Source organism: Triturus cristatus, chromosome 9 (assembly GCF_964204655.1).
Source record: "Triturus cristatus chromosome 9, aTriCri1.1, whole genome shotgun sequence".
In the NCBI taxonomy this organism is placed as follows: Eukaryota; Metazoa; Chordata; class Amphibia; order Caudata; family Salamandridae; genus Triturus; species Triturus cristatus.
Genome location: NC_140592.1, coordinates 1,147,674,028 through 1,147,688,783, shown reverse-complemented (window position 1 = coordinate 1,147,688,783; position 14,756 = coordinate 1,147,674,028). Strand labels below are relative to the sequence as shown.

The 14,756-nt window shown below is 48.3% G+C and overlaps 1 protein-coding gene across 1 annotated transcript in view; it reads left to right on the top strand.

Moving 5' to 3' along the window:
- The window catches only part of VPS39 (VPS39 subunit of HOPS complex), a 341,156-nt gene that overhangs the window by 243,975 nt on the left and 82,425 nt on the right, over window positions 1–14,756 (top strand). The window contains exon 16 of the mRNA XM_085627090.1: window positions 11,667–11,740. Coding sequence (XP_085483216.1) covers window positions 11,667–11,740 — 74 coding nt within the window. The remainder of the gene's footprint in view (window positions 1–11,666; window positions 11,741–14,756) is intronic.

Here is a 14,756-nt window from a genome sequence, read left to right as displayed (position 1 = left end):
AACACAATTACACATACAACTAATCCACACCACACAATTCCACATCACGCCACAAAAAATTCAACAGCACACAATATAATTAAAGTCCAGAACGTACCTCTCCACACCACAAAATACCATTCTACATAATTACAATCCATAACACACAATCCCACTCCACATAATTCCAGTATACTCAACACCACATATTTACTATGCATATAATTCCACGGCACACCATGCCACATAATTCCACTGCACAAATCCAAGCCACACCACACAATTCCATGCCACACAATTAGACAAATAACTAATCCAGTCCAACACACAATTCCACTACACACCACATACATACATTCCAGAACACCTAGCTTCAGGGACACCGCTCCCTGTTTCATATATATTTTTTTAAAACTTTAATGGTGATCGTGGCGTCCGCTTCAGGGACACCGCTCTGTTTAATTATTTTTTTTACTTCAATGATGAATGCGGCACACACTTCAGGGACACCGCGCCCTGTAATACAATAGGTCTCGCTTTTGCCAAACTTTGACTTATTGGTATTGTAAATGACAATGCCTTTTATTCGTTTAAAAGGCATTGCCATTTACAAGGCCAATAACTCAAAATCTCGCAATTGCGAGACCTATTGCATTGCAAATGCTTGTTTTATGTAGTGTACCAAAATGAGGTACACTATGTAGAAAGTCCAAACGACCCTCATTGGCTTACAGGGCTTAAATTAATATTCCCAAATGCTCTTTTTTGTGTGGGCAAGCAGTTTAGGCTTATCAGAGGGTAGTGTTAAGCATTTGTTGAACACACATAGTCAATAAATGATACACGTACTCAAGAAGGAACTCCAGACCAATTTAGAAAATTAGATATTTTTATATTTTTTTTTAACACCAAGAACTTCTTAATTAGGTATTTACTTTTTGAGATCTCCATTTTTACAGCTAAGCAAAAATGTCACACAAATGTTTTTATGCGGTATTGCTTTTCTATGGAGAAAGAAACATATACTGCATACAGGTATTTGCAATCTTATTTCGGGGGACCCCGCTAGGACTTAAGGTGCTAGGTGGGGTCAAGGTCACAAGATCCACCAGCAGTTCAGGTTTACCTGCCCTGGAGTGTCCGAGTGCAAGGATGCTGAATGTGCTGGCCATGCACAATTCAGATAGACAAAGGAGGGGGGCCAACCTAGAAACAGGCTGCAAAGGGGATCTTGGGGGATAAGTCCAGGAGTTCCCAACGGGGGAGGGGGAGAACTCAGTTTGTGAGGGTGTTGGGAGCGGCGAGGCACAGGTGGTGATCATGGACCTGACCTGGGGAGCCCACGTGGAGAGGAGTTTGGTCAGCTGTTCCCATGCAACGAAGGCACTCTTGGTTCTCAGTCAGACCTACAGAGGGGGGAAAAACATGACGGCTGGGCCACTCTCTGTGCTGGCCTCTGCAATTCTGATGTCCCTCGTTGGCTGGTCGGTCTTTGCGGTGTTGGAGTCCGGATTGGACTTCACACAAGCTTTTGGTTACTGCAAGTGGTCCGGTACCCTGGGTATTGTTGCAAGGTTGCTCCTGGTGCGCCAAGCTTGGTGGGGAGACGGATCTGACCCTCTGGAGCACGGTGACCTCTTCCTAGGCAGCTGTTGCTTCGGTGTACCCGGTGGTCAGCAGAACGGTGCAGGGAAGTGGCTCCTCCACCTCAAGGGGGATGGTGACGGCTTGGCGCAGTGCTTGTGGCCTTCTGAGGATTTTGGATGATGCACAGCTGCAGGACGAGTCGGGTTGTCGCAATTGTCTGGAGAGGAGAAAGCGGGTAGGGTTTGGCTCCAAAGTCCTCGGTAGTACACAGTTCTCGTTTCTTGGGCTCTTCTTTGTCCTTCTTTTGTCAGGTGGGTCTGAGTTCCTGGTGTCAGGGGGCCAACTGAATGCTGAATTTAGGGGCATTTAAGGGGGGTGAAGGGTAGTTGCCAAGGGGCGAATTACCCTTGGGGTCACTACTCCCAGGTATCTGACCACTTCCTGTGGGGAGTGGGCATAACTCTGTTTCAGAGTTCATAATTCCACCAAAATCAAGATGGTGTAACCCTTCTTTAGTGGAGCACATCAGGCTGCCCACCTTAGGAGTGTGACTGGCCTGGTAGTGCACCACCTCCTTGCATAGCTTATTTCCCGCCTTCCGTGTTGCCAATTGGCCTCATGGCAGGGAGTGGCATGTCCCAGGTCTGGGGGAAGCCAGGTCGCATACTAAAGGCAGCAGGGGCTTTGAAGCTGCGGGCCTTGATATGCTAAATCACTAGGCATCTTGGTGGAGGAGGTGTGTATACCTTCTTCCAGAACAGGCATTGTTTCCTCTTTAGTTCCCATGCCCTAGGTACCAGGGTTACTCTTTTCTAGGGACTTACAGATGTGCTGAGATTGCCAATTGGGGAACAATTGAACAGTTACCTTGTTTTATGGAAAGGACACTGGCACTGAGGACCTGGTTAGCAAGAACCAGTGCACCGGAGTCAAAATTGCATCAAATACCAAGCAAAAAGTGAGGGAGACCATGTCAAAATGGGGCACTTTGCTACAGTCATGTGTCTCAGTCCGATTCATTGTCCCAGGTAAGCCACTAGGGAATGTTGCAACAGAGTCTACTTGGGAGAAGGTGAAATGCTTTTTCTGATATTTCAGTCTCAAACAGAAAATTTGTATTGCTGATGCAGGCTGCTTCTGTGATTGATCCTGCCAGTTCATGTCCACCAATGCCCTCTTCATTTCAACGTGACAGAGCTGACGTAAGGAATAAACTGACACAGATTTTGTTTTTTTCTAATTGCTGACCTCAAAATCCCCCCCACCCCTCCTTGAATTTGTCTTACTGTAATGTTATCATCCCTGAATCACCTTCAGACGTATTCTCTCCTTTTTCCCTGCGAGGAAGTTGATAAACCAATATTACAACCCCATGGCCAGGGTCCTCTAAGATTTGCTGGGAACCCCCAAACCCACATTCAAAACCCCAACCCCCACCCCCATCCCACCCACCCAGAACTGTTGTGGACCTCTCCACGGATTTTCTAACCATTGAGCTTGAAATACAAGAGTAGAATAACATCCACTACATTTCTTTTGAAAGTCTTCACCTCCCTGCTAGGTGCAATCCTCTTCAGCTGAGTGACTGTAGTCTCTGTGTCACCTTCCACTACTCATATTCCACCTCCTGTACTTTACCAATGATGTCCTCAAGCTTACTCTTCACCCTTTCAGGCCTAGGGAATCGCTGGGGCTACACTACACTAGCGATAGTTAGGAAGTGGGAGGCCCACGGGATTCGTGTGCAGAGTGGAAACACTCACGCGTAATGCGTAAAAGTCAATAGCAATAGTACAGTTTAGAAAACGGTAGATTTAGGACACTTCCGGAGTAGCTAGGAAGTTGAGACTTGAAAACTAGACACTAGGATAGTCACTATCCTGATGAGCACCGGAGTACCCAAGTTACCTAGCCCACAGGCTGCGGGTGCATAGGGGTGAAGATGCGTCGTTTTCGTCGTCGACTCCTATGGATGCCTGAAGAAAGATGCTGACAGGCAGTCAGTGAAGAGTGTCCGGTGGATCCCAAGGCTGGGATCAAGAAGAGAAGGAACCTGCAAGCAGAAGGGACAGAGTCAAGGTCACTAGCCAGTGACCACGTGGAACCAGGAAGGAACCAGGCGATGTCGTGAAGATTGCAGGTGAAGGTGAAGCTTGTCGCTGCAGCCAGGAGGACCAGGAAGCGTCGAGGACGACCAGGACCAGGAGGCGAGCTGTCCCACGAAGGCTCTTGCTGTCGGCGGCGTCGAAGTTGGACTAGGACTCACCAAGCCTTGGCAAGCGGAACCCACGAAGAACGAGGACTTGCTTCTGGTGCAGACCAGGAAGGTCTGGGGTGCTTCTTCTTTGCAGAGAAGCGGGAGCCAGTCTGGAGGAGCCAAACCAGCGCAGAAGATTTCAGGGTGCGTCGTCACAAAGGCCACTAGCCAGCGGGCAAGCAACCGGACAGACGCGGCAAGCAGGAAAATGCTGAAGGGCCCCACGCAGGACTCGTGGAGTGTGGGGGGCTGATCTTCGGTGCAGATGGTGCTTGGGGTTAGGGCTTCTCAATCCCCGGTGCACAACTTCGAGGGTACCTCAGAAGCTGCGCTTTAAGTTACTAGCCACTTTTTCCAGGTAGCCGGTCCCACGTCGCTCGTCGCCTCCACGGATCTCAGCTCTGCTGTAGATGTGGATCAGGGTCGGAGAAGTCTGGAAGTCAAGGCTCTGGTCCGGCTCTGCAGTCGGTTCCTCGTAGAACGTGGGCAAAGCAAACGGTAGTCTCTTGATGGTGCCTGTTTGCACAGGGTAGCCACTCCTTGGCTACAAGGGAGATTCTTCAGTCTTCTTCTTTCGTCGAATGTCGAAGGTCCAGAGTTTCTGTTCAGTTTTGCAGGTTCAGGATAATCTAAAGTCTTGAGGCCCAACTCCCACTCTTATACTAATCTGGGGGGCTGCGATACCTGCTAGGTCACGCCTTATGGGTGGGACCTGGGAGGGGGTGGTTACACCCACTTCCCTTTGTCCAGTTTCGCGCCAGAGCTGGGGCTGGAGTGCCCCAGCGCCGGTTTGAACTGGACTATGCAAGGAACACCTTGTGTGCCCCAGGCATGTCTCATTCCTTTCAGCCCACCCTGCCCCAATACACTAAAGGCTGTCTGGGGAGGTGCTAGCACCTCCCCAAGCAGGAAACCTATTGTCCAGGCCTCCCTGGCTGGGATCACTCCCAGCTGCAGGAGGTCAGACTTGTGTCGTGGCAGCAGCATCCATTTTGTGATGCTGAGGCTTTGGTCAGAGGCTAACAGTTGAAGTATGATTTTAACATGTCTTTCCCTCTAGAAGGGGGGAATAATATTCTCATGTCCAGAAATGGCATGGGGGTATTATTCAAAAGTGTTAGACACCTTACACGACATGTTTCGATAAAGCCAAACCATAGTTACCATAACCGTCTAAGATTATAAGGCACTTTAAGAGTATATGGTAGGCTATATCATAGAACAGCTATAAGGACAAGGTTCCGAAAGCTGCAGACAGGCTCAGCTCATGCTAGAGCACCATCTCACATGTTACCAAGCACTCTGCCTCCAGGATTGTTAAGGCCTGCCATAGGAGTGACTGATAGGTACACATGTGTCTATATATAATGGCAGATATAGGCATACTATATCTAAGCAAGGGGTGATTACACGACCTTGCCCCAGCTGAGTGATCAGCCAGTTGTGTCTGATTGGAAGGCCAGACCAGGGGTGGCATAATACATGCTGTAGCCCCTGGGAGGCCTAGGGTACACCTATGCCCTGGGTACCTAGGGTACACTGTACAGGGTCCAATAAGGTGATCCTTACCAATTGGGAATGTACCTAGGGTACATGGAGTCCATTTTAAAGAGAGAGCAGACAGCCTGAGACCCTGAATGGCAGGATCTCAGGCCAACTAAGTCGAAAAACCAGCTAGACACTAGGCAAAAAGTTGGGGGTAACCATAGTCAGATATCCACCTTCCTACAATATGTATTTATTTCTTAAAGTAACCCCTAGTCTCTTTATGAGCACAGGAGCACAGATCGTCAAACAAGATTACAGTAGAATACACAGAAGTTGCACTTTATATGGATAGGCCCTGGTGGCACCTCGAACCATATACTAAAATAGTGGTATAAGTACCACGAACAGGAAAGGGAAAAGGCCTAGGGCCTCTAGAATCGCTGGGCCTACAAGGAGCTAACTTCAGTTAGTGACCAGGAGGTCCACGGGTGGCGTGTGCAGAGCAAATAGTCACATGCGTGCTCCCATAGGTTTCAATGGGTGCGTAAAAAGTACAAAGTTACTGCAAAGAGGATCTTCCGGATGGACTAGGAACTCAAGATTTGGAACACAGGCACTAGAGATGTAATACTACACTTGGGCACAGGAGTGCCAGCTTTACCTCACCCACAGGAAGCGGGTGCATAGGCCTCGAAGTGCGTCGGGTTTCTTCTATCTGTTCCGTGGAGCCTGAAGACAAAGATGCTGCAGGCGGTCGGTCCGGGAGAGATGTGGTGGATCCAAGAGTGGATCGGAGATGTTGAAGACCTGTAAGCAGAGGGGACAGTGTTCACAGTCACTAGCCAGTGACCAGCGTGGCACCAGGTGGGTACCAGGCAATGTCGGGTGCAAACAGGAAGAAAGGTGTAGCTTGTCTCTGCAGCCACGTGGTCCCTGGAGGTCGACGACGTCCAGGAGTCGGTTCACGAGCTGTCCCACGCAGGCTCTCGCTGTCGGCGGTGTCAGCGACTTGATCGACGCAAACAAGCCTTGGCAAAAGCAATTGTTGTAGGAGATGAAATAAGCTGATGGTTCTGACCAGCCAGGTCAGAGGGACTGCTCCTTTGGAGGGGAGCAATGGCCAGTCTGGAGCAACCAGACCAGCGGTGTATTTCGTGAAGTTCGTCGCCAAGATGGCTACTAGCCAGCGGGCCAGCAACCGGTTAGGCGCGTCGAGTGGCAAAATGCAGAAGGGCCCCACGCAGATCGTGGAGATGCTGGAGGGCTCACCTTTGGTGCAGATGCTGCTCGGGTGTTGGGCTTCTCAGATCCCAATGCACAACTTGGAGGGAGCCTCGGTTGTTGCACTTGTCAGCTTGTCGTGGTCGTTTCAAGATGGCTGGCTCCACGTGTCTCGGTGCCTCCACGGGTCTCCTCTTTTCAGGGACTGTGGATCGGGCGGTGAGAGGTCTGGAGGTCCAGGTCTTGTCAGTCTCTGGGCTCGGGCTCGGGCTCCGGCGGGAGGCGGCGGCAAAGCAGACGTTGATTCGCTGGATGGTGCTTGCGTTAGCAAGGTGGTCACTCCCTGACCACAGGGGAGATTTCCTTCAGTCTTCTGTGCAGCAGAATGTCGAAGTTCCCGTCTTCTTCTTAGTTTCAAGTTGATTCCTGGATGCCTGAAGTCTTAGGACACAGCTCCTACCTTTAAGCGGATTCTAGGGGCCGGACTACCTGCTAGGTCCCTCCCTAAGGGTGGGACCAGGAAGGGGGGTGGTTACACCCCCAATCCTTTGTCCAGCTCGCCCCAGGCCCGGGACTGGTGTGCCCCAGGACCGGATTGAACTGGCATATGCACCGAGGCTCCTTGTGAGCCTCAGGCATGTCTGGTTTCTTTCAAGCCCTACCTGACCAATACACAAAATCCTGTCTGGGGTGGTGCATGCACCTCCCCTGGCAGGAAACCCTTTGTCCACACCTCCCAAGCTGGAAGGACTCCCAGCAGCAGGAGGGCAGACTTGTGTCTGTGGTGGCAGCATCCATTTTGTGGAGCTGAGGCTATGTCTGATTTTACCCGGGTTTCAGGTACTGTACATGTCGTGTCCCTCTAGAAGGGTGGAATGCTAACCCCGTCGCCAGAATTGGCGAGGGGTTAGTATTCCAATTCGTATGACACCTTACTCGACATGTTTTGATAAAGCCAAACCAAAGATCGCATTTAACCGCGAGGTTCATAATGCACTTAAGAGAATATGGTATGACGATATCTGGAAACAGTAGAAGGAAGTTGTTCCGACCACTGCAGACAGGCTCAGCTCATGCCAGAGCACCATCTCACATGGAACCAAGCACTCTGCCTTCAGGATTGTTAAGGCCTGCCATAGGAGTGACTTATAGGTTAACATGTGTCCCATTTAAGGTTAGGTATAGGTATACTACACCTAAGTAAGAGGTGATTACACCAACTTACCCCAGCTGAGTGATCAGCCAGTTGTGTCAGATTGTTAGGGCAAGCCTGGGGTGGCATAATACATGCTTCAGCCCCTGGCAGGCCTTGGGTACACCAATGCCCTGGGTACCTAGTGTACACTGGTACAGGGGCTGACAGGGTGATCCAACCAATTGGGTATGTACCTAGGGTACATGGAGTCCATTTTAAAGAGAGAACAGCCAGGCTGAGATCCGGAATAGCCGGATCTCAGGCCAACTAAGTCGAAAAACCAGCTAGACACTAGGCACAAATTTGGGGGTAACCATAGTCAGATATCCACCTTCCTACACTTGGTCACTGGCGTGGTATTGCCTATAATTTATCAAATAAGAAAGCATCCACCAAGGGCACCCTCTGCTTCGCCCTCCCTGGAGGTTAGTCAAGCAGACCGTACACTAGTTCTGCGTGTTACATTAGGAAATGCAACATTTTCTAGCCTTAAGACAACTTGCTTCGGTCACACTTGGTAATCACAGTTCAGAAAAAAGTGTGAAGCACCCTGAAGTTGAGTGAGCTCGTGGGGACAAGCCCTCGCCTGCTCTGGAGACTTGCATTGCAGCATTGAGTCAAGACTGATATACTTCTGGGCATGGATTTCCCTAGCTTCTGTTGTACTGTGCATTTTATCCATCGCCTCGTTTTTGGCATTGCGCTATAGGCCATCTGCACTTTGGTCATTCAAGTCTTCCTCCCTGGCAGATAGTCATTGGACCAAGTCCAATTGTCTCCTCCAGTATTCAAGCATACCATCAGTTCCCTCTAAAAGGCATCATAAGAAGTGGCTGCATCAAGAGCCACTGGGCTTCGCCATACTGGACTCTCATTACACCCATTCACTTGAGCACTTTTGAGAGCTCAGGAAAACACGAGATACACACCTTACAAATAAATATGTGTCTCTGCCTATCCTGATATTGGCTAGGCAGAGGTGGGGCGCACCTATCTTCAGGGTGCAACACCAGGGCTTTCACGAGTTTCATCTGGTCCTGACAGTCCAGCTTCAGCTCTCCCTTGGACTGTCTGCTGCCTTATCTATATACATTTATAGGTCACTGAATAATTAATTCAGAATTTATTTTCTTAAGATTGTTTCTTGCTGAATCTGATCAATTAATGGCTTTTTGGACAACAAACAAGACCTTCACTTTTTAGAACTATGCTTCCATTCTAGGGTCCTGGTACAACTTGCTTGTACCAAGTGGTCACGCTAGACCAATGATTGGGGGTTGTGCATGCGCACCATGGCCCTAAACATTTGCCAGTGAAGATGGGGGCAAAACATTTGAACACCCCAAGACTGTCCGGTGGTGTCATGTTACATTTTCTAAAGTCTGCCATAAAGATGGTGTAAAGCACCAACAAAATGCCTACTGCAGTAGCTTGTGTGCAATACAATTATAGCATGTTAAATGTTTGCCCTTGACTGAATATCGAGGTAAAAGTATTCTTTCTTAACAGATGGATATAATTACCAGTTCTTTGAAGTGTTCATCTGCACAGTACACTGCAGTGCATGGAGTGCATGTTCATCACATTTAACTTGTGGCCACCTATCTATCAAAAAATGTAAATCGTGCAATGGATGGAAGGGAGACTCATCAGCTTGTCAAACAGAATATTCAAATGGCAGCTATGTTCTGATATAGGAAACAACCTAATTTATAATCCACCTGCTCCTGTAGGATTAAATAGCTCATAAGAGGACTAATTAAAATGTTTCCTCTGGTGACCAAGATGGCATCTTTATGGTAATTAAGTACTTTCTATCACTCATTGATTAGTCTGCCATTCGAGTGCATCCATAAAGATTTTGTGCAGTGTGTTTTTCGGGTGACTGTATTCTTTCTGCCAATAACTGGCACCCACTCCTTAGGCATGTAGACTCTCCGAGCCCAGCTCACCTATTCTTTGAATCAATTTGTATCATTAACCTGATTGCTGCTACAATACAGACTGTCCTCTATGCAACATTTTGACTCCGCGCTGGTTTAGGATGTGCGGTGAGGACAACAGGATGAAGGGCACGGTTGTATCTAATTAGACTGTTGCTGGCTATCACGTACATTTGTATTCTGCCATTTGTTGCTGTCCTGGGTATGCTCTGACCATGTTTGGATATTAATGTCACAGTTATTAGTGAATGGACCCCATCATATTGCAGAGCTCCATTATTTATGCAAGTGTAGACTCTTAAACATCTGGTTTGGAAACATCCCAATTGAATTTATATTTGGCTTTATATTTAAAGCCTCTAATTTGACCAACCTCTCCATAGTTTTCCAGGCAAATGCCTTAACTTGATTTAGGTGGACCCAAATCAATGTCCTCGTAATTATTCTCCCTTCCATCCATAGGTGTCCAAATAGTACAACTTGGTGAACAGATGGCACAATAGCAGTGGCACTCTCCCCTTCAGTCTACTGATTTGATCTGTGCTATATTGTAATAGCAACTTGTGATGCTCTGTTTACCAGTTCCTCCTTTCCTTCTCTGGTTCCTACGCATTGTTCTGGAATGGTCGGATTCCCCGCAGGAGCCTGATTTTTGATTGGCTATGGATTTTGTAAATTTGTGCTTTGTATATTTAATATATTTTCACTTTCTAAAACCATATAAACGAGTAAATAAAGTAGGTTTGGACCGGAACGGGAAATACATTCATACATGAATTGCTCAATTTTCAAATTCTCCAAATTGACCAATTAGAAACCCCTTTTCAGTCCAACAAAGTATCAATTTGATTCTGAAATTGAGCCAGTTGGCAAGTTACATTACTACTATAGCTTGTTTGGTTGGAATTGAAGCTGCCTGTTCCTTCAGCAAACAGGAAGATGTGCTTCAATGAGTTAAAATGCTGGTGTTTGCTCCTGACAAGTGGAGTGTGCTTAAGCAAGAAGAATTGTTTGGTAATCAGCCAAGTGTACTGTCTTATGTATTTATAGCTGAGTGCTTTACCCCACACAGTGGCTCACAGCAACCGACTGCCAAACAAAACAGAGCCTAGGGAAGTATAACGCAGAACTCTGTCAGTCTTATGCTCTTCAATGGTACAATCGCACCTATTTCCAGAACCATGCTACTGCCACAAGATAAGATCTCACCTAATTTACTAAACCACAACATCCAGTGTTCCCCACAAAGGTCACTCTGCAACCGTGCACTCTTCCAGTCAAGCATGCCAACTCTGACTTGCAGTAAATCAGACTAGGACTAGACAGCACTTCAAAGTCACACTTGGGATAGCACTTAGTACAAATGCCCAAACTCCATTTGCACTGCAATAGTATTTTATAGTGTTGTAAAGTTACAGTTGCACTTTTTAGTTGTTTAGCATACAAAGGAACAAACAATATTATAGACACAAATAAGGTCATACCACATTTGTCACTGTCGTCAAAATGATGTTCTTTATAACAATATCAATACACTAATTACCTGTCCATACTTCTTGAGTCCCTGTTCGTGTTAAAATAAGCAAAGACTTAAAAATATAAATGTAAGCTTCTTTAAAACAATACTTTTTTTCTGCAAGCTCTGAAATTCATTCAGTCTAAAGTTATTTCCATAATTGTACTGTCTGCACATTTTTGTAAGCACAAACAGTCCCGTGTCAATTAGTTTATGCAGTTCTAAACTTCCTGGACTGCAGCACAGATAGTGCATCTTTAACTAACACGGCAGCTGTTGCATATGCGCAATGTGTAGTTTTGGCACCATCAAGGCCTATAATGGTAGTGATGGTTAAGTCACTACATCTGACAGCAGAATTATATTCAGTTTAGGTGAACCTGTTTGGTGTTAGCATGGAAGATGTAACATATGAGGGTTGTAATAGCCCTGGTCTTTTGGGCTATTGTATGATTGCTTTTTCCCCTTTTCTTTTTCTAGGGGCAGAAAATCTATCCCTTGTGTTCCCCTATTCAGTATGGGTGCTTCGAGACTTTCCAGAAGATGGTTTGAAGGTTTGTCATTGAATTTCTTTTATTTTTTTTTTACTTGCCTATCTGCACCTTTGGTTACAATCCCTAATGGTTGTTATCTGATAGACTTCTAGCCACAGATTGCTCACCATAGAAAATTGTCCGGGCGTCAGACTGGATCTGAATGTTTTTCCACAGTACCCCTGCTTGCCGGTAGGGGTTTTTGTTAGACTCTACGTCCGCGGCGTCCGGGCCGGAAATGATGTGCGGTACCTATATAGGTGCCACCCTGGCTCGCTGACGTCGGTTCGTGCCAGATAGAGTTGATCCGGTTAGAGCCACCCCTAGTCGTTAACTGGCTTTTTTCTCTACTTTCTGTTGACACTTTTTTGAGAGATTTTCTCTCCTTGTGTTTCAACATATCCCCTATGAAACTAGCTGATTTTAAACAATGTGGTGACTGTCACAGCCAGGTGTCTGTGACAGACCCACCCTTGGTGTGTTTATGGTGATTGGAAAGCGACCACGATTCTGAGACCTGCAAGGACTACTGCGCCATGCAGCTGAAGGCGCTCAGGGAGCGATCCCTCAAACTCTTTGCCACTTGGCTTTAGGTGACTCTATGACGCACAAGATCCCGGTTGCGCGGAAGGTCACGGGACCGTCCGCAGAGCCGCACCTGGGGATCGTTGTACACTCAGTCATCGGGTAAGTCCCACAGACACAAGAAGTCGAAGAGGTATTTGACTTTGCCGTGCCTGATAAAATCTTCCGGTGAGGCGCTCCTGTTTTTCCACTTCAGAGCCTGAGTCAGTGTCTGCTCCATGCATCCCTGACTTTCCTGGAGCCAGAGAGACCCCCGCCTAGCTTAAGGAATTATATGAGGCTATGCACCTCCTAATTGGACAGCACGGCCCTCTGCAGTGGCATCAGGCCCATCTGGCTCTAGGGTGGCCCCCACTGAATCCTCGCAGACGGGTTTGACCTCTGCGCCAGTCAGGCTCCAGGGATCACAAGTTGGATCTGAAACGGAGCTGCAGACAAGACCTTCCTCAGCACCTGCTTCAGTGTTGTCGCCCCACATCACGTCATTTCAATTATCATTTCCAGCACCAACCGGGTCCATGCTCTCTGGATCGGTGCTAGTGCCTTTTGTATTTTGCAGGCCTGGAGAGGGAGATGAATGGGAGGGGTCTGATGACCCTTAGATTCCAGCATCCCATAGATTAGAATCAGGACAACTGGTATGAGGAACTGGCAGAGGCCAGCAGGTTAGACATCTCACCTGACGCGGGCTTGGTCTCTCCGACTGTGGCTACGGAGGAGGGAGCCTCTTTTGCACTGATGGTGTGTAGGGCGGCTAAGATCTTGGACCTTCAGCTATCCTCAGTGGCAGTCAAGAAGAACGTCTTGATGGGGGTGTTTCAGCCGGGAGTTGCCCCTTTCGATCCTTTTCTCCCCATGAATGACACCCTTACCGACGTCCTACTCTGTGCCTGGTACAAGCCCTGCACAGGGGCTCCTGAGCATAGGACAATTGTCCGCTGCAATCGCCCCACTCCTGGGGACCCGAATTGTTTTACCCAGTACCCCACCCAGGAGAGCTTGGTGATCCAAGCCTCCACCTCTAAGATCAACCCCAGCGCGTTCCCTGCTACTCCATTGTAGAGGAAATCCAAGAGGCTTGATACCTTTTGGCAAGCGACTGTTCTCTTCCATCAGCCTCGCACTGCGGTCTGATATTCCTGTATGATCTGGGATTTGGTTATGAAAGTGTTGCCAGTGGTCTCGGAGGAGGCCCGAGCCATACTCTCCCAAGCTATTGTTCACAATACGATATGCATTGAACAAGACTGACTTGCTGGGTAGTGCAATTTCATAGTCGGTGGCCTTGGGACGCCACGCCTGGCTGAGAATCACTGGCTTTTCAGGGGATGTTTAAGCCTCACATATATGTGCTCTTTGATGGCTCTCATCCGCGCTGAGCACTTTAAGGATAGCAGATCCACGGCCAGGTCCTTGGACTTGTCTGTTGTCCCTCGTCACTCTTCTTCCCTTTTCGTGGCCATTGAAGGGGGGCCCCCAACTGCATCCATACCTTCCCAGCCACCATGTCTAACAGGCTTCCCAGTCTTTTTTGTGGCAGAGGACGCAAGCCCCCTAGACTTCATGAGACAGGTAGCCAGAGTTTGGGCCAGTCCCCCACAACCCTTCAGCTGCCACAGCCTCCAGATTCCTTTAGTTTGCCCTCCGAACATCCCAGGCATCCAGTGGAAGCAGGATACACTATCACCTGTGCCACTTGTGGTCAGTAACCTCAGACCATTGGGTTTTGCAAATCGTCCAAACAAGCTATTCCCTCCAGTTTGCGTCTACCCCTCCACCCATGCCACCCACTTAAGGCCAGCTGACGGAGGACCACCTCTTCTTCCTCCACCTGGAAGTGCTGGTTCTCTTGCCCAAGAGGCCATAGAGAGGATGACTCGGTCAGAAGGAGGTTGTGGTTGCTATTCTATCTACATTCTGATACCCACAAAGGATGGACCTGCGCCTTTTCAATTCCTTCCCGAAAAAGGAGAAATTCAAATGCTCACTCTCGAGCAAGTTCTGTCTGTCCTAGACCCGAGAGACAGGAGGGAAGCACTGGACTTGCTGTGTGCATATTTTCACATCCCGGTCATGAGTGCCCACAGACATTACCTGCGGTTCACAGTGGACCAAGAGCACTTTAAGTTTGCTGTGCTCTCCTTTGGCCTTACCAGCACTCCTCGTGTGTTCACAAAAGTGATGGCGGTGGTTGCAGCTCTTCCTTTGAGGTCAGGGGTTCCAGTCTTTCTCTACCTCGATGATTGGCTGTTGAAGTGTGGCTCTCCCTAAACCGTAATCTCCCACCTCCAGACCACGGTGACCCTTCTTCTGGGGTTCATTATCAACGTGTCACTCCTGACTCCCTCTCAGACGTTCTGGAGCAGTTCTGCACACAGTGCCATTCCGGGGCCTATCCTCGCAAGCGACACGTCCAGGGTATTCAGGCTAGGATACCAATGTTTCAGCCTCT